At 48.4% G+C, this 20,537-nt stretch overlaps 1 protein-coding gene across 2 annotated transcripts in view; it reads right to left on the minus strand.

The window, feature by feature from the left end:
* The window catches only part of sel1l (SEL1L adaptor subunit of SYVN1 ubiquitin ligase), a 45,195-nt gene extending 37,451 nt beyond the window's left edge, over positions 1–7,744 (minus strand). For both annotated transcript variants that reach the window (XM_086002749.1, XM_086002748.1), the window contains exons 1-2: positions 7,522–7,744; positions 643–677 (exon numbers count right to left, since the gene is read on the minus strand). In XM_086002749.1, coding sequence (XP_085858875.1) covers positions 643–677; positions 7,522–7,603 — 117 coding nt within the window. In that variant the 5' untranslated portion in view covers positions 7,604–7,744. The remainder of the gene's footprint in view (positions 1–642; positions 678–7,521) is intronic.
* Positions 7,745–20,537: the final 12,793 nt, after the last annotated feature.

The raw sequence follows: 20,537 nt of genomic DNA on the forward strand, positions 1-20,537 counted from the left end.
TGTATCATGCTCATTAGCATGTTAATAAAAGTAACACATGTAACACCGCATTAAGTGTGGAAGCAACATGAAGGTTTCTTTATACAATAAACGCCATAACAAATTTTAATGGTAGCCGTTAACATAATTCATTGTGTGCAACCCTCATAAGAACACAAGAAGTAGGAGCAGGAGTCGGCCATACAGCCCCTCGAGTCTGCTCCACCATTCAATAAGATCATGGCTGATCATCGACCTCATCTCCATATCCCTTGATTCCCCTAGAGTCCAAATAAAATCTCTCAGCTTCAACAGCTCACCAAAATTTGTTAAGTGGCCCTCCAGCCCAAATAATTGCCCACCCCTGTTCTATTCCTTTCTCCTTCATGTGCTTATCTAGCTTCCCTTTAAATACATCTACGCTATTCAGCTCAACTACTCCTTGTGGTAGCGCATTCCACATACTTACCACTCTTTGGGTAAAGTTTCTCCTGAATTCCCTGTTGGATTTATTAGTGACTACACAAGAGTAAATAAGTTTGGAAAAAGCGCTTGCAAAGTTCTCAGTTCCGGCACTTCTCCTTCAAGACCATGAGGTCCTACACTAACAACAGTGCTCCGCGGCAGCTTTTTGGTGTGGCTGGTCACAACATGAAAGATTACCTTGGACTCCAGTGATTCATCAATTTCTTGTACATCTGTAAAAAAAAATACAAGAAAAAAAAAAGTGTCAGTTACCAGGGTAAAGATACCTTCACAATTATTACATAGACTAAACACAGACAAAAATTTAAATACCACTTAAACCATGTATTTAAAAACATTAAATTCATCAGACTGATCAAAAAAAGTCTCACCACATAATTTTAGCAAATCAGAAGTATTCAGAGTATGGAATGTGCCACAAGTAGTGGAGGTGAATAGCATAAATACATTTAAGGGGAAGTTAGATAAACACAGGAGGGAGAAAGGAATAGAACAAGGGTGGGCAATTAATTTGGCTGGAGGGCCACTTAAGTTTTGGTGAGCTGTTAAGGGCCGTACACAAAATGAAGTGCGTTAAAGCTACCATTACAATTTGTTATGGCATTTAAAAATGCAAAACTTTTCCAAAGAACACAAAGATTTGACTCGTGCAGAATACAGATGGTTCAATTATTTGTGTTTACATGGTTTAAATCGGCAGCACAGAAATATTTCTGCTGATCATTCAGCCTATCCAGAAAGTCCAATACCCACCTTCTAGAAAGGGTTTGTCACGTTATGGAAAAACAAACACCATTAGAAAGGAATATGCAAGTGAAAGCTGCATGACTGATCACACTCCTGTTTACTAACCTGGCAAATGGCCAGGTTAGAAAAATATTACATACGGTTGAATAAAGCAGATTCAATCAGTTTGTGGTAAATTGATTTAAAGGACTTGTTCCATTATGAAGATCCAGAACCAATTAACAAGCTGTCTGACCGATGAGGCATGTAAATAGTTCATACCTCAAGAAAAAGGCATCAAATATTCAGCCTTGCATTTATGTATTCTTAATTCAATTAGAAATGTGTACACGATATTGTTGATTCATCTGGGAACATTTAAGAGTTAACATGCGTTAAAAGTCAGAATTTGGGGCAAATAAAAGTCTTGATTATGAAAGGGTTTGATAGGGATAGACGTAGAGAAGAGGTTTCCACTTGCTGGGGAGGCCAAAACTCGGGGCCATAAATACAAGACAGTCATAAATAAATCCAATAGGGAATTCAGGAGCAACCTTACCCAGAGAGGGGAGCTCGCTCCCACAAGGAGTAGTTGATGCAACTAGCATAGATGCTTTCCAGGGGAAGCTAGGTAAACATAAAGGGGGGGGGGGGGGGGAAGGAAAGGAAGGTTATGCTGATCGGATTAAATGAAAAGGGGTCAGGGGGAAGCTCGTGAAGCGTAAACACCAGTGAACCAGTTGGGCGAATGGCCTGTTTTCATGCTGCACGTTCCAAGTAAAGAAAATCTTTGAGTCCATTTGAACAGGACACGGAGTTCACTTCAGTTGGAAGAAAGGGAGATCTGACAACAGGTCAGACAGATTCTTAATTTGTTCTGGATCTTCATGATAGAACAAGTCATTCCTCAGCCACATCGTAAATATTGTGCAAATACAGTGTGCCCTCTGGAGCAAGACCAATAGATTTCACATTGGTACTAACATGTAGAGGTAAAACTGGAAGATTTCCAGAAACTATGACCAATACTTCAATATTAAAATGTTCACACTATAACGTATTGGCATTCTGACCCTTAATGCTGATCAACCTCCCTCTCAGCTTCTACTCCTCCAGCTCCATGCTCTCCCTTGCAGTAGTTTTACGATTGCTTTGCAGCTTCATGCCCCACCTTCGTACTAAACCAGTCTCCAAATCACACCAGCTGCTCTGCCTGGCCCCATAGCTCACTCCATAGGCAGAGTGTGAAGCTTACAGGAGACAGAAAAATAAGAATTGACAAAAAGTGGCAAAAGCAGTCAGAAATGGAAGCAAAAGAAAAAAAAAGGGGGGAAAAAAAAAAAAGAGGATGTTATCAGATATGCAGCAAAACTCATCACGTTTAGGTATCTCCAATTCAAGGCACCGAGAAGTCTACACCCACCTGCAGGGTTGCTATTTACTCAATATGAAGTGCACACTGTCCCTTTAGGGATACAGCTCACATACCCATCCAGCTAGGATCACCCCAATTATTAGGGCTTTGGCCTGCAGGATTCTCTGAAGTAGACTGGAAAGAATCCCAGCAACCCCTTCCCCATCTTACCCCAGTGACCGGTCTACTTCTCCAGTTCCAGCAACAGTGCCAACAACCTGACTGGTTCGCTAGTCCATCCTAAAAAGTGTTGAATTGGCTCCCAACATCCATTGCCAGGCAGATCATCTTGGATCCACCTCCACCCTAAAGATACTCAACATGCCCTCCAGAAAGATAGTTATTGGCTTGTCAGCGGACAATTGACAAGCATGGATTTGGGCGCAGGTACGACAGGCTCCTCACAAGCAACATAATGAGCAGCACAACTCGCCATAAAAATTGAGTACATGGTCACCAGCCTCCAGGCCACTATACAGTATACCCTCCCACTAGTCAAAAGTGTGGAGCTTCAGCAGCAACTGCTGGCCTCTCTACAATCCAATCATGGTAGGCACCAAGCCCGAGACACGAGTACAAGTACATCACACTAGCTTCCAGGTAACACCTTCCAGCAGCAGTCATCAGCCCAACATTTCCTAGTCAGCTAGAAGATAAACATCTCCCTTTACAAGACAACTTGCATCATGCCAGCCACCTCGAGATGTCCAAGTGCAATGTCACATATCAGGCTTACTCATCACCAACTATTTATTCCAGGTCATCATGGCCTTTGGAACAGGACCTGCCTACTGTGAGGCCAACTGTTCCCTCCAGGGAACTCAAGGACAGGTTGACGTTTACAGGGTTCACCTTTGCAAGCACTTTCTCTTTTTTCCACAAATCCACCTCATAGCTTTGTCCAGGATCCTAGACATGAGTCAGAGGAAGCCTGTCCATGGCATTCCAAGGAGTTCTGAATGAAGAATTGTTTAGACACAGCTTATACACCAGAAACTTAGCTTGCATTGGGACTATGCGGTCATTGAATTGCACCCGTTGCCTCTTCTCAATGCAGTCCTGTATCCAGGCTGATACCAATATCCACCAGGACTCAAGTACTGATGTTAATCAACAATTCACAGATGTGCCCTGAAAGCCATGGGAAGGTAAACTCTTCTCCCCTTCTCCTGCCCACCACATGGCTATGCTTCTCAGTAAATTCACTTTAAAAAAAAAATTAGAAATGCAAATCAAAAACATCCTTCGCAAAGATAGTTCTGTCTTAATGCCAAACTGTTTGCACAAGAAAGATTTATACATAAAAAGGGGGGGGGGGGGGGGGGGGGGGGGGACATTTTGCTCAGGAAACAAAAAACATTTTGCCATATTACTGTAGTATGAAGCATGTCACCCATACTTTGCAACCAAGGCCAAGATACCACTCCCTTAAAACCACAAAACAAATGGAATGAATGTGTATGGGAGGTAATGTTTACATAAAAACACAAAACTACTCAGAAATGTCACTCGTAACAAGTCTTTTTTCAGATTGGAGGGTAAGGATGAACATTCAAATAATCCATATCTTCTACCATGACCCAAATTTTAAAAACAAAAACTGCCCTAACTCTTGGATGATCATTCTTCCTTCACAAGCAAGTTTGATATTCAACAAACAAAACTGCAAGATAACGGTTTCTGCAATTTCTAGTCACCGAGTGCTGATGCACATACTTATGGACTAGCATTGGTATATTGGGAGCTGACTTGAAATTGTGATACAAAAGCTAAATTACTGTCGATGCTGGAAATCTGAAATAAAAAACAGAAAATGCTGGAAACACTCAGCAGGTCAGGCAGCATCTGGAGAGAGAAACAGAGTTAATGTTCCAGGTCGAAACCCTTCGTCAGGAGGTTCCAGGTTGTTGACTTGGTGAAATTGCGATGCCTTTTTAAAATTTATGCTCAGGATGTGGGCACCATAATCATAATCAATTTTATTGTCATTGTTAGTGCACAAGTGCAGTACAACGAAATGTAGGCTTGCGGCTCCCGAGAGTGTACGTTTAGATTAAGACATTTAAACATTCAACATACATTTGGCTTGTAATACATTAACATAAACATAACCATAATAAAGTGCATTGGCAGATGTGCAGGCTTTAGAGTTTATTTGTGGAGTTCAGTAGGATGACAGCCCTGGGAAAGAAGCTGTTCCTAAATCTGGTCGTACGGGTGCGAATGCATCTGTAGCGTCGCCTAGATGGCAGGAGGGCGAACAGACAGTGGCTGGGGTGGGTAGGGTCTTTGATGATGGTCCGTGACCTCCGTAAACAGCGTTCCTGGTATATGTGCTCTATGGTCGGTAGCCGGTAATGCGTTGGGCAGTTTTGACTACCCGCTGCAGGGCTTTCCGGTCACAGTAGCTACAGCTGCCATACCATACGGTGATACAGTTCGTCAGGATGCTCTCTATTGTGCAGCGGTAAAAGTTAGAGAGGATCAGGGGTGACAGGTTACATCCCTTCAGCCTCCTTAGGAAATATAGGCACTGCTGGGCCTTCTTCACCAAAGAGGAGGTATGGAGGGACCAGGAGAGGTCTTCCGTGATGTGGACTCCAAGGAACTTAAAGCTGTCCACCCTTTCCACCACAGCCCCATTGATGTGAATGGGGGTGACTTCCACCTTTAGACTTCCTGAAGTCCACAATGATTTCTTTGGTTTTCTTGATGTTAAGGGCCAGGTTGTTGTTGGCGTACCACTTCACGAGATGCTGGACCTCCTCCCTGTTGTTGGTGATCTGGCCTACTACCGTGGTATCATCCGCAAACTTGATGATGGTGTTGGAACCATGTACAGCCACACAGTCGTGGGTGAAGAGGGAGTAGAGGAGGGGGCTCAGCACACATCCTTGTGGGGCCCCCCGTGTTCAGGGTCGGGGGGGGGGGGGGGCGGGGGGAGAGAAAGAGGTGTGGTTACCTAATGACAGACTGGGGTCTGTTTGTTAGGAAGTCCAGGGTCCAGTTGCAGAGGGAAGTGTTCAGGCCAAGAGTGTGGAGTTTGGTGGCCAGCTTGTTGGGGACGATAGTGTTGAATGCTGAGCTGTAGTCTATGAACAGCATTCTGATGTAGGTCTCTTTATCATCTAAGTGATTCAGTGCAGAGTGTAGAGCAGTTGTGATTGCATCCTCCGTTGATCGGTTTGCACGATAGGCAAACTGGTGTTGGTCAAGAGAGGCGGGAACACTGGCTTTGATGTGAGCCAGGACCAGTCTCTCAAAACACTTCATTATGATGGGTGTGAGTGCGACAGGTCGATAGTCGTTCAGGCACGCCACAGCCGTTTGTTTTGGCACAGGAATAATGGTAGCGGTCTTGAAGCATGTAGGGACTACTGCCTGGGCCAATGACAGATTGAAGATGGCGGTGAAGACATCAGCCAGCTGATAGAAACATAGAAGATAGGAGCAGGAGTAGGCCATTAGGCCCTTCGAGCCTGCTCCGCCATTCAACGAGATCATGGCTGATCGTCCAAACCCTAGCACCCGGTCCCTACACCGACAGCCATCCCACCCAAGCCCTATCCCCGTAACCCCACGTATTTAATCCCCCCTAACACTAAGGGCTAATTTTTTTTATCATGGCCAATCAACCTAACCCCCACATCTTTGGACTGTGGGAGGAAACCGGAGCACCCGGAGGAAACCCACGCAAACACGAGGAGAATGTGCAAACTCCACACAGACAGACAGTCACCCGAGGCCGGATTTGAACCCAGGTCCCTGGCGCTGTGAGGCAACAGTGCTAACCACTATGCCATCAGCACATTCCTTGAGTACCCGTCCAGGGATGCTATCCGGTCCAGCAGCCTTTCGTGTGTTCACTCCGCGTAGAACACCCCTTACGTCGGAGGTCGACAGAGTGAGCACCTGGTCTTCCAGGGGTGGCACCACTGGCAAAGCCTGTATTTATCATCATCCCTAGCTGCCTATGGCAGTTGGATACGATGGAGTGGCTTGCTAGGCAACTTCAGAGGGTAGTTAAAAGTCACAAACGTTGGAGTAAGGACATTAGTGAGCCAATTGGGCTTTTTATGACAATCAGGCAAGCTTTTTAACTTTAAAAAAAAAAATTCTCAAACTGCCATGGCAGGATTTGGACAAACTATGAACAGCCCAGGATTGCTAGTCCAATAACATTACCAATATCTGTGGGATAGAAACATAGAAGATAGGAGCAGGAGTAGGCCATCCAAATTCAGTACCTTGTCCCTGCCTTCTCCCCATATCCCTTGATCCCTTTAGCCTTAAGAAATATATCCAACTCTTTCTTGAATATATTTAATGAACTGGCCTCCACCACCCTCTGTGGCAGAGAATTCCACAGGTTCACCACTCTCTGGGTGAAGAAATTCCTCCTCATTTCAGTCCTAAATGGCTTACCCCTTATCCTTAGACTATGATCCCTGGTTCTGGACTCCCCGGCCATCAGAAACATCCTTCCTGCATCTAGTCTGTCCAGGCCTGACAGAATTTTATAGGTTTCGATGAGATCCCCTCTCAATCTTCTAAACTCCAGTGAATATAGAAAACAACAAGTACAGATATTGTGCAGAAAACAAAAAGAGCCACTTTAAAAGACCATTTACGGTGTAATGTCTGTGACTTCGGGGGGGGGGGGGGGGGGTGACCAGACCACTCCACTCAGCAACTGGAGCTAGCAGAACCCAGCCATTAGCTGCAGCCCCCGCCCACCCCGAACAACAGCCCCATACACATCACCAGTGGTGACTAGGTCATGTCCAGGGGCTGCCGATCACTGGCCCTCGGGTGCGTGTATTGGAAGAGCGAGGGGCCGGGCCCTGTGACCTGGGCGCAGTCTCCGTTGGGAGAAAAGAGAACCGACACCCCGGGGGATTACCATGGTTACTCACCCCCTGAAACCGGCTTCAGCGGCCACACCAGGAGCAGCAGCAGCGGCCAGATGCGGATCTTCCGGATTGGATTTCCAGTCATCTTCCCCCTGCCCCCCTCGCTCTCTAGTACCCGGAACGCGGCTTTCCTCCTTTCCCTTTCCTCCTCCCTCACTCGCTCAAACTTCCTCCTCCATGGCCGCCGAGTCGCTTTTATTCCTTCTCACAGGACCGCCGACCAATCAGCCGCGCCCACACATACCGGCGCCGGGTGAAAGCGGCGGACGCCACGTGTCCTCTCTGCATAGCTTCTCGCCATTGGCCCATCCCCGCAGGCACGTCGGAGCGGGCGGCCTATCGGATCTCGCGTCCTCGCCGCCGGTTCCCCCACAGCGGGCTCGCGGCGGCCGTAAACAAGGCGCGCGACCAGCAGCAGTTACAGAGAGAGGCGCGCGACCTGGAGGCGGGGCGGCTTGAAGTCCCGCCCCCTGGGGAGGGGGCGGAGCCAGAGCAGGTCCCGGGATGATAGCAAAATAACAGCAGAAAATGCTGCAAAAACTCAGCAGGCCAGGCAACATCCGTGGAGAGAGAAATAGAGTCAACGTTTCCGGTGAAACCCTTTGTCAAGACTGGAAAAGCACAGGAAATGAAATAGATTAAGAGGCCAGGCTGGGAGAGAACGAAAGATAAGTGAAGAGACATTAAGAAGTATTCATGAGACGAGATGGTGATAGGACTAGTGGAGACAAAAGACGGCTCTAGATTAGGTGTGAAATGCGCTGGCAGAATGGGAGACAGCTGCCATGTGGGAGTGAAAAAAAGGGGGGGAAAGGCCAAAACAAAGGTGTGGATAAAAAATAAGTAAAAAGGTAATGGGGGCCGAGGTTATGATCTGAAATTGTTGAACTCGATGATGCGGGGCTTCGCGTGAAGTGCCTCCGACGTCATCTTCGCTCAAGCCAGCCTGGTGGGTGCGTGGGCGCATGCACACAAAGGCAGCACCGGGACAGTGGCATCTGATTGGTGGAAGTGGCCGTCAGTCACCATTCTGGGTAATTGACACAGCTCCACCTGTTCAAAGGGGGACTGGGAAAAATGTCACTTCTGAGGCCAGCTCAGCCCAAAGGCAATAGAGAACCAGATTTCAGCCCCTTTTAAGCTACATTTTATAGCAAGAGTGATTTTTTAGAAAGACACTTTTTATGTTGCTTTTACTCGGCTGCCCCGTGTCTTAACTCGCACCAAATCCTGTTCACCCATCATCTTCTCTTCTTAGGCAGTCCCTCGGAACCGAGGATGACTTGCTTCCATATTAATAATGAGATCTCAGGTGTCTGATGAGTCCAATGCGGGACCTACAGTCTCTGTCACAGGTGGGGCAGACGGTGGTTGAAGGGGCGAGTAGGTGGGGTGCTTGAGTTGACGTGCGCTCCTTGCGCTGCCTGCGCTTGGCTTCCGCTTGCTCCCAGTGAAGAGACTCGAGGTGTTCGGCGCCTTCCCGGATGCTTCTCCACTTTGTGTGGTCTTGGGCCAGGTATTCCCAGGTGTCGATGGGGATGTTACACTTTTTCAAGGAGGCTTTGAGGGTGTCCTTGAAGCGTTTCCTCTGCGCACCTGGGGCTCTCTTGCTGTGCCGGAGCTCCGAGTATAGCACTTGTTTCGGGAGTCTCGTATCGGGCATGCGGACAATGTGACCCATCCATCGGAGTTGATTGAGCGTGGTCAAAGCTTCGATGCTGGGGATGTTGGCCTGAGCAAGAACACTGAGGTTGGTGCGCCTATCCTGCCAATGGATTTGCAGGATCTTCACCCATCACCCTTGTGCTCGCTGACCTACATTGGGTCTTGGTCTGGCAACGCCTCGTTTTTAAAATTCTCATCCTTGTTTTCAAATCCCTCCAAGGCCTTGTCCCTCCCTAATACTGTAACCTCCTCCAACCCCACAATCTACTACATTACAGATGTTATATAAATGCAAGTTGTTGTTGTTCATGTCTACAATTTACCTCGCTTCATTCAATATGTATATTTTGCTGGTAGGTAGGACTGTTCTCCAGTTAGCTACCAGTTATCCTTCATGGCACACCACTCTGCTAAGGGGAACATATGTATGTGTAAGTTTGAGCGAGGAAGTCATAGGGGGAGAAATTGGGTGGAGCCGCAAACGGGGCGCCAAGCTCGCCTGGGCGCCAGATTTAGCGCAGCGTTTGGAGCAGTAGCGACCGCCGGAAATTCAGCTTGAGCGCCCCAAGAGGGACACGGGGCGAGGCTCGAGGCGCTCCGCGTCCCTCTTAGGGCGCTGAAACTGAATATCGCAGCGCAACGTGCCGCAGCGCCACTCGCTGCGGCACGGCGCGCTGCGGTACTGCAGGCCATCATCCGCTTCTTAAGGGGGAGGGGCCTGCACCAACGCGATTGGAGATGACGAGTGCCGGCAAAAGAGCCCGGCACCGAGGAGAAGTGCCGGGCTCTCGGAAAACAGCCGGCAATGCCGCAGGGGCGATCAGGAGGCCGGGGACGGAGCTGCTGGCAGGCAGGCACCGGAAAAAACGGCCGCCCCGCACCTCCACCTTAATTTGCGCCACTGCTGCCACAGGAAGGCCCCGTGAACCGGGCGCCATTTGCGAACGGCGCTACAGAGGCGGTCGCTGCCAAATATCGAGATTGGGGCGGTAGCGGGGCGGTAGCGGGGCGCTGCGCACACCGATGACGTCATCGGAGGCGGCGCAGCGCAACAGGTTAACGCTGCCATTAGCGCCCCAGCTAAATATCGCGGGAGGCGCGGCCAGTGGCGCTAAAGCCACTGAGTGCCCTCTTTAGGCGCTAACTGGTGGCGCAGCCCACCGAATTTCTAGGCCATAGAGTCTTAGAGTCATAGCGGCACAGAAGGAAGCAATTCGGCCCATCGAGTTCATGCCGGCTCTCTGTAGAGCAATCCAGTCAGTCCCATTCTCCCGCTCTATCCCCGGAGCCCTGCAAGTTTATTTCCCTCAAGTGCCTGTCTAGTCTTCCCTTGAAAACATTGAGTGTCTCCGCTTCCACCACTTCCGTTGGCAGCGAGTTACAGGTCCTCACCACTTGCTGCGTAAAAGTTCTTCCTCACATCCCCCCTGTATTTCTTGCCCCAAACCTTAAATCTGTGTCACCTTGTCCTTGTACCATTAACTAGTGGGAACAGCCTTTCCCCGTCAAGTCTATCCGAACCCGTCGTAATCTTGTACACCTCTATCAAATCACCCCACAACCTCCTTTGCTCTAATGAAAACAAATCCAGCTTCTCCAACTTGTCCTTGTAGCTAAGATCCCCCATCCCCGTAACCATTCTGCTAAATCTCTTCTGCACCCTCTCAAGGGCCTTCACATTCTTCCTAAAGTGTGGTGACCAGAACTGGATGCAATACTCCAGTTGTGGCCTCACCAGCACTTTATAAAGGTTCAGCATAATTTCTCTACGTTTGTACTCAATACTTCTATTTATGAAGCCCAAGATCCCATAAGGTTTCCGAACCACTTTCTCAATATGTCCTGCCCCCTTCAGGGACCTATGCACCTTAACTCCCAGGTCCCTCTGTCCCTGCACACTCTTTAAAACTGTGCCATTAAGTGTATATTGCCTCTCCCTGTTCCTTCTGCCAAAATGCATCACCTCACACTTCTCTGTATTAAATTCCATCTGCCACATTTTTGCCTGTTCTGCTAGCCTTTCTATGTCCTGTTGCAGTCGATTGGTATAATCCTCACTGTTTGCCACACCCCCAAGTTTGGTGTCATTGGCAAATTTAAAAATTCTACTCTGTATTCCAATATCCAGGTCATTTATATATATCAAAAAAAGCAGTAGCCCCAGCACTGACCCTTGAGGAACACCACTGTCTACCATCCTGTAGTCTGAAAAACAGCCATTTACCACAACTCGCTGTTTTCTGTCCTTAAGCCAATTCTTTATCCAAGCTGCCACTGACCCACCTATTCCATGAGCCTCAATTTTGTTAACCAGCCTTCTATGTGGTACTTTGTCAAACGCCTTCTGAAAATCCATGTAGATAACATCCATTGCATTCCCTTCATCGATCCTCCCTGTTACTTCATCAAAAAATTCAATTAGATTAGTCAAACACCATCTGCCTTTTACAAATCCATGTTGGCTCTCCTTAATTAGCTTAAACCTCTCCAAGTGGCCGTTAATTTTTTCTTTGATTATTGTTTCTAAAACTTTACCCACCACTGATGTTAAACTGATCGGCTTGTAGTTACTAGGATTGTCCTTACACCCTTTCTTGAACAAGGGTGTCACATTTGCCACTTTCCAACCCTCAGGCACCTCCCCCTCAACTAGGGAAGATTGGAAAATTATGGCAAGCCCTTCCGCTATTTCCTCCCCCAATTTCCTTAACAATGTGGGATGCAAGCCACCTGGACCAGGTGACTTATCCACTCTAAGCATATCCAGCCTTTCTAGTACATCCTGTCTATCAATTTTCACCCCTTCCATTGCTTCTACCTTTTCCACTTTGATACGCTTATCAATTACTCTATAAAAGACGATGAATCAGGAAGGTGATGAAAAGGCTTTTATTAACTAGAGAACAGAGCATGCCTCTCGTGGGTGGCTGGTTCCAAGAAGGAAGTGAGTCGGCGAAACCCCCACCTTTATACCTGGTCATGTGGGCGGAGTCAGCTGAGGCATGCCTTGGTACACAGCGCCACCCAGAGGTAACAATATACAATAATAGTGGTTTACCACATTCACCCCTTGTTTAAAATTAAGTCCGGCAGGGTGAAGGGTACTACAAGTTCGTGTAGTTAAGTCTATCAGGAGGCCTTGTCTGACGTCCTGATCGTCGTGGTGGCGGCGGCGGTGTTGCAGCATCCAACGTCGGATCTGGTGTCTGGGTGGTCATCGAAGGGTCCTGGGGCTCCGGCATGTCGTCTACAGGGGTTGGATTGGGAGGGGTGGTGGGGGATAACGGTGGTAGTTCAGGGGTACCCGAGGGTGCGAGATCTCGTATGGAGACCGTGTCCTCCCGCCCGTCTGGGTATGTCACCCAGGCATACTGGGGGTTGGCGTGTAGGAGGTGCACCCTCTCGACAAGGGGGTCCGTTTTATGGGTCCTTACGTGCCTCCACAGTAGGACGGGCCCAGGAGAAGTCAGCCATGCCGGTAGCGAGGTTCCCGATGTGGACTTCCTGGGGAGGGAGGGCTTGATCCAGCGTAACGGAGGCCAGTGAGTCGGTATGGTCGTCCGACGAGACGGTGGTCGAGTCCGGAGACGAAGTGGCGGTTGAGTGCGGCGGATAAAATGGCGGCAGCCATGCGGCCGGAGGTGCACAAAATGGCGGATAAGATGGCTGCCCCCATGGTTTGCACGCGGCGCTGCTGGCGTTCGCTGGTTTCCCCCTGCAGGCATTGGCGTAATGGCCTTTCTTCCCGCAGCCTGAGCAGGTAGCGGTCTTAGCCGGGCAGTGCGCTCTAGGGTGTTTTAACTGGCCACAGAAATAGCATTTTTGGGCCTGGTTACGGGGCATCGCTGCGGTTCTTACCGGGGGCGGCTGTCCCAGTTGATTTCGGGACATCACTGCAGCAGTTGGTGCCGGGGGCGGCGGTCCCATGTCCCACGGTCGCGATGGCCATGGCGCGGCGCCGTTACGTGAGTATGCTTCGAGGTTTCGGTGGGCCGCATCTAGCGAGAGCGCAAGGGCTACGGCCGTCTTCAGGTCGAGCTCCTTGCTTTCGAGCAGTCTCTGCCGGGAGTAGTCGGACTGGAGGCCCCTGACGAAGGCATCACAAGTAAGTCCCTCCGCGTGCCCCGCAGCCGTTACCTCCTTACAGTCGCAGTCTCTGCAGAGTGTCTGTAACGCCCGTAAAAATGCCTCTACCGATTCCCCCGGTTGCTGCCTGCGGGATCCCAAGAGGTGTCTGGCGTAAATCGTGTTCACTCGGCGCGTGTATTGCCCTTTTAGTAGTTCGAGGGCCGCCATGTACGTAGTAGCGTCCCGGATGAGCGTATATACTTGAGGGCTCACCTGGGCGGTCAAAACTTTTAGTTTGTTCTCCTCCGATGTCACGGCGGAGGCTCCTAGGAAGGATTCAAAGCAGCTCAGCCAGTATTCGAAATTGGTTGATGAACCCGCTGCTTGAGGGTCGAGGTCCAGGCATGCCGGTCTGAGGGCTCGCAGCAACGCCTGCTGTTGTTGCTGTTCAGGTGTCGCCATTTTACTTCTAGTTAATAAAATTGATACGCTTATCAATTACTCCATAAAAGACGATGAATCAGGAAGGTGATGAAAAGGCTTTTATTAACTAGAGAACAGAGCATGCCTCTCGTGGGTGGCTGGTTCCAAGAAGGAAGTGAGTCGGCGAAACCCCCACCTTTATACGTGGTCATGTGGGCGGAGTCAGCTGAGGCATGCCTTGGTACACAGCGCCACCCAGAGTTAACAATATACAATAACAGTGGTTTAACCACACACTTCTACCAATATTTTGTCAGCATCCACATCCTTAGTAAACATCGATACAAAGTACTCATTGAGTATTCCAGCTTTGCCCTGCGCCTCTAAACATATAGGGGGAAAAATTGGGTGAGTAGCACCACCTGTTAGCGCCTAAAGAGGCAGTCAGTGGCTGTAGTGCCACTGGCTGCACCTCCCGCGATATTCAGTAGGGGCGCTAGTGGTGGCGTTAGGCATTTGCGCTGCGCCGCCACCGATGATGTCATCGGTGTGCGCAGCGCCCCATTCGTGCCCTGTTCGCGATATTTGGTAGTGAACGCCGCAGTTGCGCCGCTCGCTACCCGCGCCCGGTTCACGGGGCCTTACTGTGCCGGCAGCGGCGCAAGTTAAGGTGGAGGTGCGGGGCGGACGCTTTTTCGGCGGCTGCCTGCCAGCACCTCCGTCCCCGACCTCCTAACCCCCCCCCCCGCGCATTGCCGGCTGTTTCCCGAGTGCCCGGCACTTCTCCTTGGTGCCGGGCTCATTTGCCGGCACTCGCGAGCGGGGATCGCGCTGTTGCAGGCACCTCCCACTTAACAGTGGGAGGAAGGCCTGCAGTACCGCAGCGTGCCGTACCGCAGCGTGTGGCGCTGCGGCACGTTGCGCTGCGATATTCAGTTTCAGCGCCCTAAGAGGGACGCGGAGCGCCTCGAGCCTCGACCAGTGTCCCTCGAGCAGTAATGAAACTGAATATCTGACGATCGCTAAAGCCTCGAACGCTGCGCTAAATCCTGCGCTCAGGCGACTTTTGCGCCACTTTGGCGCCCCAACCCAATTTCTAGGCCATATCTCCTTCTTTGTCCCTAATAGGCCCCACCCCGCCTCTTACTACCTGCTTACTGTTTACATGCCCATTAATATTTTTTAAATGGTGAGAAACTTTCAAATGTTGGTGTTCAGAGAGAATTGGGTGTCCTTGTGCAAGAAACACAGAAAGCTAGCATGCAGGTACAGCAAGCAATAAGGAAAGCAAATGGCATGTTGGCCTTTATTGCAAGGGGGTTGGAGTATAAGAGTAAGGAAGTCTTGCTGCAATTGTACAGGGCCTTGGTGAGACCACACCTGGAATACTGTGCACAGTTTTGGTCTCCTTATCTAAGGAAGCATATACTTTCCTTGGAGGCGGTAAAACAAAGGTTCACTAAATTGATTCCTGGGATGAGAGGGCTGTCCTATGATGAGAGATTGTGTAGAATGGGCCTATACTCTCTGGAGTTTAGAAGAATGAGAGGTGATCTCATTGAAACATACAAGATTCTGAAGGGGATTGACAGGGTAGATGATGAGAGGTTGTTTCCCCTGGCTGGAGTGTCTAGAACTAGGGGGCATAGTCTCAGGATAAGGGGTGGGCCATTTAAGACTCAGAGAAGGAGGAATTTCTTCTCTCAGAGGGTTGTGAATCTTTGGAATTTTCTGCCCAAGAGGGCTGTGAATGCTGAGTCTTTGAATATATTCAAGGCGGAGATAGATAGATTTTTGGACTCAAGGGGAATCAAGGGATATGGAGATCGGGCGGGAAGTGGAGTTGAGGCAGAAGATCAGCCATGATCTCATTGAATGGTGAAGCAGACTCGAGGGGCCATTTGGCCGACTCTGCTCTTATTTCTTATGTTCTTATGAAGATTTTTGGGTTCCCTTTTATGTTAACCGCTATTCATAGAAACATAGAAAAATAGGAGCAGGAGTAGGCCATTCAGCCCTTCGAGCCTGCTCTGCCATTCAATATGATCATGGCTGATCTTTTACCTCAATACCATATTCCCACTCTCTCCCCATGTGAAGGAATAAGGAAAAAAACCTATTCAGAAAAATAGACTGTAGTGTATGTAACCGTTCCACCTTTAAGAGAACTATTTTAGTAACCGTTCCACCTTTAAGAGAACTATTTTAAGAGTTGCACTACTTTATCTTGGCTGCTGTATACTGTAATACCGGCGGTGACCACACCGGTATATAAGTGCTGTGTAATGATTTATTGGGCAGTTCCGCCCTGACCTTCAACTAGTAAAGACCTGTTAAAAGTTACTCTTGTGGTCTGTGTAATAATTCTCATTATAACACACAGACTTAACAGTGGCGATGAGTACGATCTTACCCTGCGGCAGAGATACATCCAAGGCAGTTTAACGGGCGTCGAGAAGAGGCATCCGCCCTCATCATTCTGCTGAGAGAAGACTCGGATCTGCAGAGCAAAGGAAGAATTCTGACACGAAGCCTTCCATCAGCAACAGGCAGTGATCATCCCTTCTATCACGGTGGTGGGTAAGCCGATCAGCGACGAGCAGCAAGTCGGCCACGTTGGCTGTGAAATAGGGAAGAACGGAGGAAATAAGGGCGGAGAACTCGACCACGGCCGGGGGAAAGAGCCGGACAGAAGTCGGGGCCAGAGGCGCCGAGACTGGGGCAGCGTAAGGCACGGAAGCCACGGTGAATGCAAACGCAGCCGGTGAGAGAGACCGGGCTACAAGCGGGCTGGGAGACGCAACAGCGTCGAGAGAGAGCTCGACCGCGACCGGTGAAAAAGGCCGGGCAGCTACCGAGGCCGCGAGGCGCAGCGACCGGTACAGCATAAAGCACGGGAGAAAATAGCGGGCTGGGAGACGCAACAGCGTCGAGAGAGAGCTCGACCGCGACCGGTGAAAAAAGCCGGGCAACTACCGAGGCCACGAGGCGCAGCGACCGGGACAGCGTAAGCGCGGGAGAAAATAAAAATAAAAAAACCGCGGAGAACTCAGCCGCAGCCGGGGGGGAAAGGACCGGACTGCAAGAGGGGCTGGGAGGCACGATCTGAAAACCGCTGGGGAGGGCGAACGCAGCAATACGGCAATCACCATTACAGCCAGCAGGGGAGAAAAGCAAACGCGGGAAGCCACCATTTTCGTAGGCGGGGGAAGAAGACGAGTGCGGGAAGCCGCCATTTTCGTAGGTGGGGGAAGAAGACGAGCGCGGGAAACCGCCATTTTGAAAAAAAAATATAAAAGAAAAATTTCTTTTTGTCTCTCAAGAAGATTGCGAGGATGCCTAAGCGTGGTAACATTAACGATTTCGATCCCGATGTTGAAGATTGGGCCACGTATGTAGAACGCATAGAGATATATTGTAAGGCTAATAAAATATCAAATGAAGATAAAGCACTAACCATACTAAACTCAATGGATGCGAAGACATGCGGGCTATTGAAGCATCTTCTATCACCAGCTAAACCGGCGGATCAGACTTTCGCTAAAATTGTTGCTGTCCTGAAGGATCATTTGAACCCCACACCGCTGATGTTAGCGGAACGGTTTAAATTTTATGCGAGAACGCAACTGAAAGAGGAAAGCAACGCGGAGTACTTAATTGAACTGCGTAAGCTAGCGAAATACTGCCAGTTTGGGGAAAGCCTGACAGAGGCACTGAGAGACAAATTCGTGTGTGGATTGTCGAAAGAAGGAACACAAAAGCGGCTGCTTGAAGAGAATGATCTTACACTTGATAAGGCTGTCTCTATTGCAGCATCGCACGAAGCCGCATCGAGAGGCACTGCGGAAATGCAGCTGAAAGCAGCGGTACTCAGCGTAGATCAAATGGCTTCGGGTACAACGAAATGTTATCGTTGTGGGCAGACAACACACGATCAGAACCAATGCTGGTTTAAAAACCAGGAATGTAGAAAATGTGGCAAGCTTGGTCACATAGCTAAAGTATGCCGGTCAGGAAAGAAGACCAGCAACAAAAAGTCACCGCAGGAAAAGTGCAGAAAAGGTACATAAGGTGGCTGAGAAGAGTTCGGATGAACAGAATTCGGACTCAGACTCCAACAGCAAGGAACTGGGTAGTCTGAGAATTCACAATGTGAGTAAGGAAGCTGACCAACAAACTATCTGGGCCACACTGCAGATAGCAGGAGTCCACGTGAAGATGGAATTGGACACCGGATCGGCGTTGACGGTCATGAATAAGCAAGATTACAAAAGGTTATTCAAACATATTCCCCTACGGGATATGAAGATAGTATTGCAGACATACACGGGGCAAAGAGTATACCCCATCGGAAAGATAAAAGTCAAGGTGGTACACCAGGGTAAAGAACACCAAGGAATGGACATATATGTACTACCCGAGGGAGGTCCACCACTTCTGGGACGGGAGTGGATCAGGAAAATAAATATGGACTGGCACTCCCTAAAAGCAATAACGGTAGATTCCGGAAAGAAAAAAAATGTCAAACCGGCACGATTGTCCAGAATATTGGATGAGGGCATATGCAGCAGTGACAGGGACAAAGCAGAGAGTGAGAACTCGGTGAAGACAATCAGCTCAGACTCTGGAACTGATGATGGTAAGACCAGCCCATGTGCCAAAGACAAGTCTAAAATGGACTTGCAGGCTAATGATGGAAAAACGAAGGAGTGCATAAATGCTTCAGAAGAAAACAAAGTATCAGAACAGAATTCCACTGAAGAACAACAACAACATAGTTTGACAGAGAATTCGGAGTCTGTCCAGTCTACAGACATGCACATTTCTGAGGAACACCGGGCTCGAACTCAACTCAATCTCAAACTACAACAGTAATTAGAACAAATGATTCGCCGTTTTGAGCAAGAGATGAATGCAAAGAAAAAGTTCTTTGACACAGAGTGGGAGAATCTGGAAAGACAGCAGAAGCAGCTGATTGAGAAAATGGAACAGGAACACACAAACCGTCTGCGCGATGAGGCCAAACGAATCAAAGCTGAGCAAGAAAGGGAATATGTCAAATTCATCGATCAGTTGAAAGCTAAGAAGAAAGAGCACCCTTTTGTGAGCAGTGTCAGCAGTAATAAGCCACTCAGGGAATTGGTGACAGAGGCAAAAACTGAAGATGCTGCAGAGATTAAGTTTGTTGCTGAAAGCGCTACTTCCAGAGCTTTGCTTCGAATTAAAGAATTGCCAGTTAAAATTGTGAAACCCTTAAGAGAGAAGATTGGCATGGAGAAACATCGTGTCATTTTCGAATGCAAGGTTTCCAGGCCAAATGCTGCTGTCAAGTGGTATTACAAAGACAAAGAGATTCATTCCAGTAATAAATATGAGATTGTGAGTGAAGATGTGTACAGGAAGCTCGTTATTAATAATGTCGCTTTTGAAGATGAAGGCAACTACATGCGCGATGCCATAGATGACCAAAGCACAGCAAAGTTATATGTAGAAGAGCAATCAATTGCCATCATTAAACCCATGTGTGATGTGGAAGCGACAGAGCCAAGTGACGCCATTCTTGAGTGTGAGCTTTCAGTTGCTGACGTGAAGCCTCCAAAATGGATACTAAATGGTGAAATTCTTCATGCTTCTGAAGATGTGGACATTGAGCATCGTGGCACTATTCATCGTCTCACTCTGAAGAAAACAACTTGTAAGATGACCGGCTTGCTGCAGTTTATCGCAGGGAAATCAAAATCTGAGGCGAGGCTGACTATTAAAGAGCCTCCGTCAAAGGTAGTCAAAGAACTACAGAACATTACAGTGGAAGAGAAGCATTCTGCTACTTTGAGCTGTGAGTTTACACCTACTTCCAAGATGGTCAGATGGTACAAAGACCAGAGCTTAATCGAATCTTCTGACCGATACAAATTTAAACAAAATAAGAATGTGATAGAACTTACCATTATAAATCTCACACCCAAAGACTCTGGTGAATATAGCTGCAAATCAAGTAATGCACAGACCACAGCCACACTCACAGTTGAAGCTCCAAAAATAGAAATAATAAAACATTGGGAGGACGTAGATACTGAGGAGGACAGCAATCTAGTATATTCATGTGAGTTGTCCCATGATGATGAAGATGATGACTCATCTGAACCATTATCACCCCTACCAGGTCACGCACGTGGTCCCTCCGAACTGAGCCAAATCAGTCTGGAAGCAGAAAAGCTTCCCAAGGTACTCGAGCCTTTAGAAGTCAGCAATGCTGGTTCTGCAGTTACGAAAGTTCAAGCTGTTAAGTCCAGTGAAGGACTATTAGATGAGTCACCCCAGCAACAAGAACCTACTACACCACCGAAAACTACTACACCACCGAGGCGTTATCCGGACCGAGTCAGGAGGCGCAGGAGGCGCCGCCTCAGAGACTGAACCTGTGAACTGTTTTTACATGAAGTTGTGTATATATGTTATGATGTTATGTTTAATGGGGAATATATATTCTGTTAAGCTAAAAAGGGAGGATTGTAGTGTATGTAACCGTTCCACCTTTAAGAGAACTATTTTAAGAGTTGCACTACTTTATCTTGGCTGCTGTATACTGTAATACCGGCGGTGACCACACCGGTATATAAGTGCTGTGTAATGATTTATTGGGCAGTTCCGCCCTGACCTTCAACTAGTAAAGACCTGTTAAAAGTTACTCTTGTGGTCTGTGTAATAATTCTCATTATAACACACAGACTTAACATAGACCATTCTATAAAAGAATTCTGACTTTATTAAAACATGACATACTAGGTCTGGAAAGCTCTAAACCTAACAATGGAGAAGCTGTGAACAGCATACAGGCTATTGAGATAAGATAAGTTGTTGAC

Source organism: Somniosus microcephalus, chromosome 12, assembly GCF_052327205.1.
Source record: "Somniosus microcephalus isolate GS21.2 chromosome 12, FLI_Smic_1.0, whole genome shotgun sequence".
Lineage (NCBI taxonomy): Eukaryota > Metazoa > Chordata > Chondrichthyes > Squaliformes > Somniosidae > Somniosus > Somniosus microcephalus.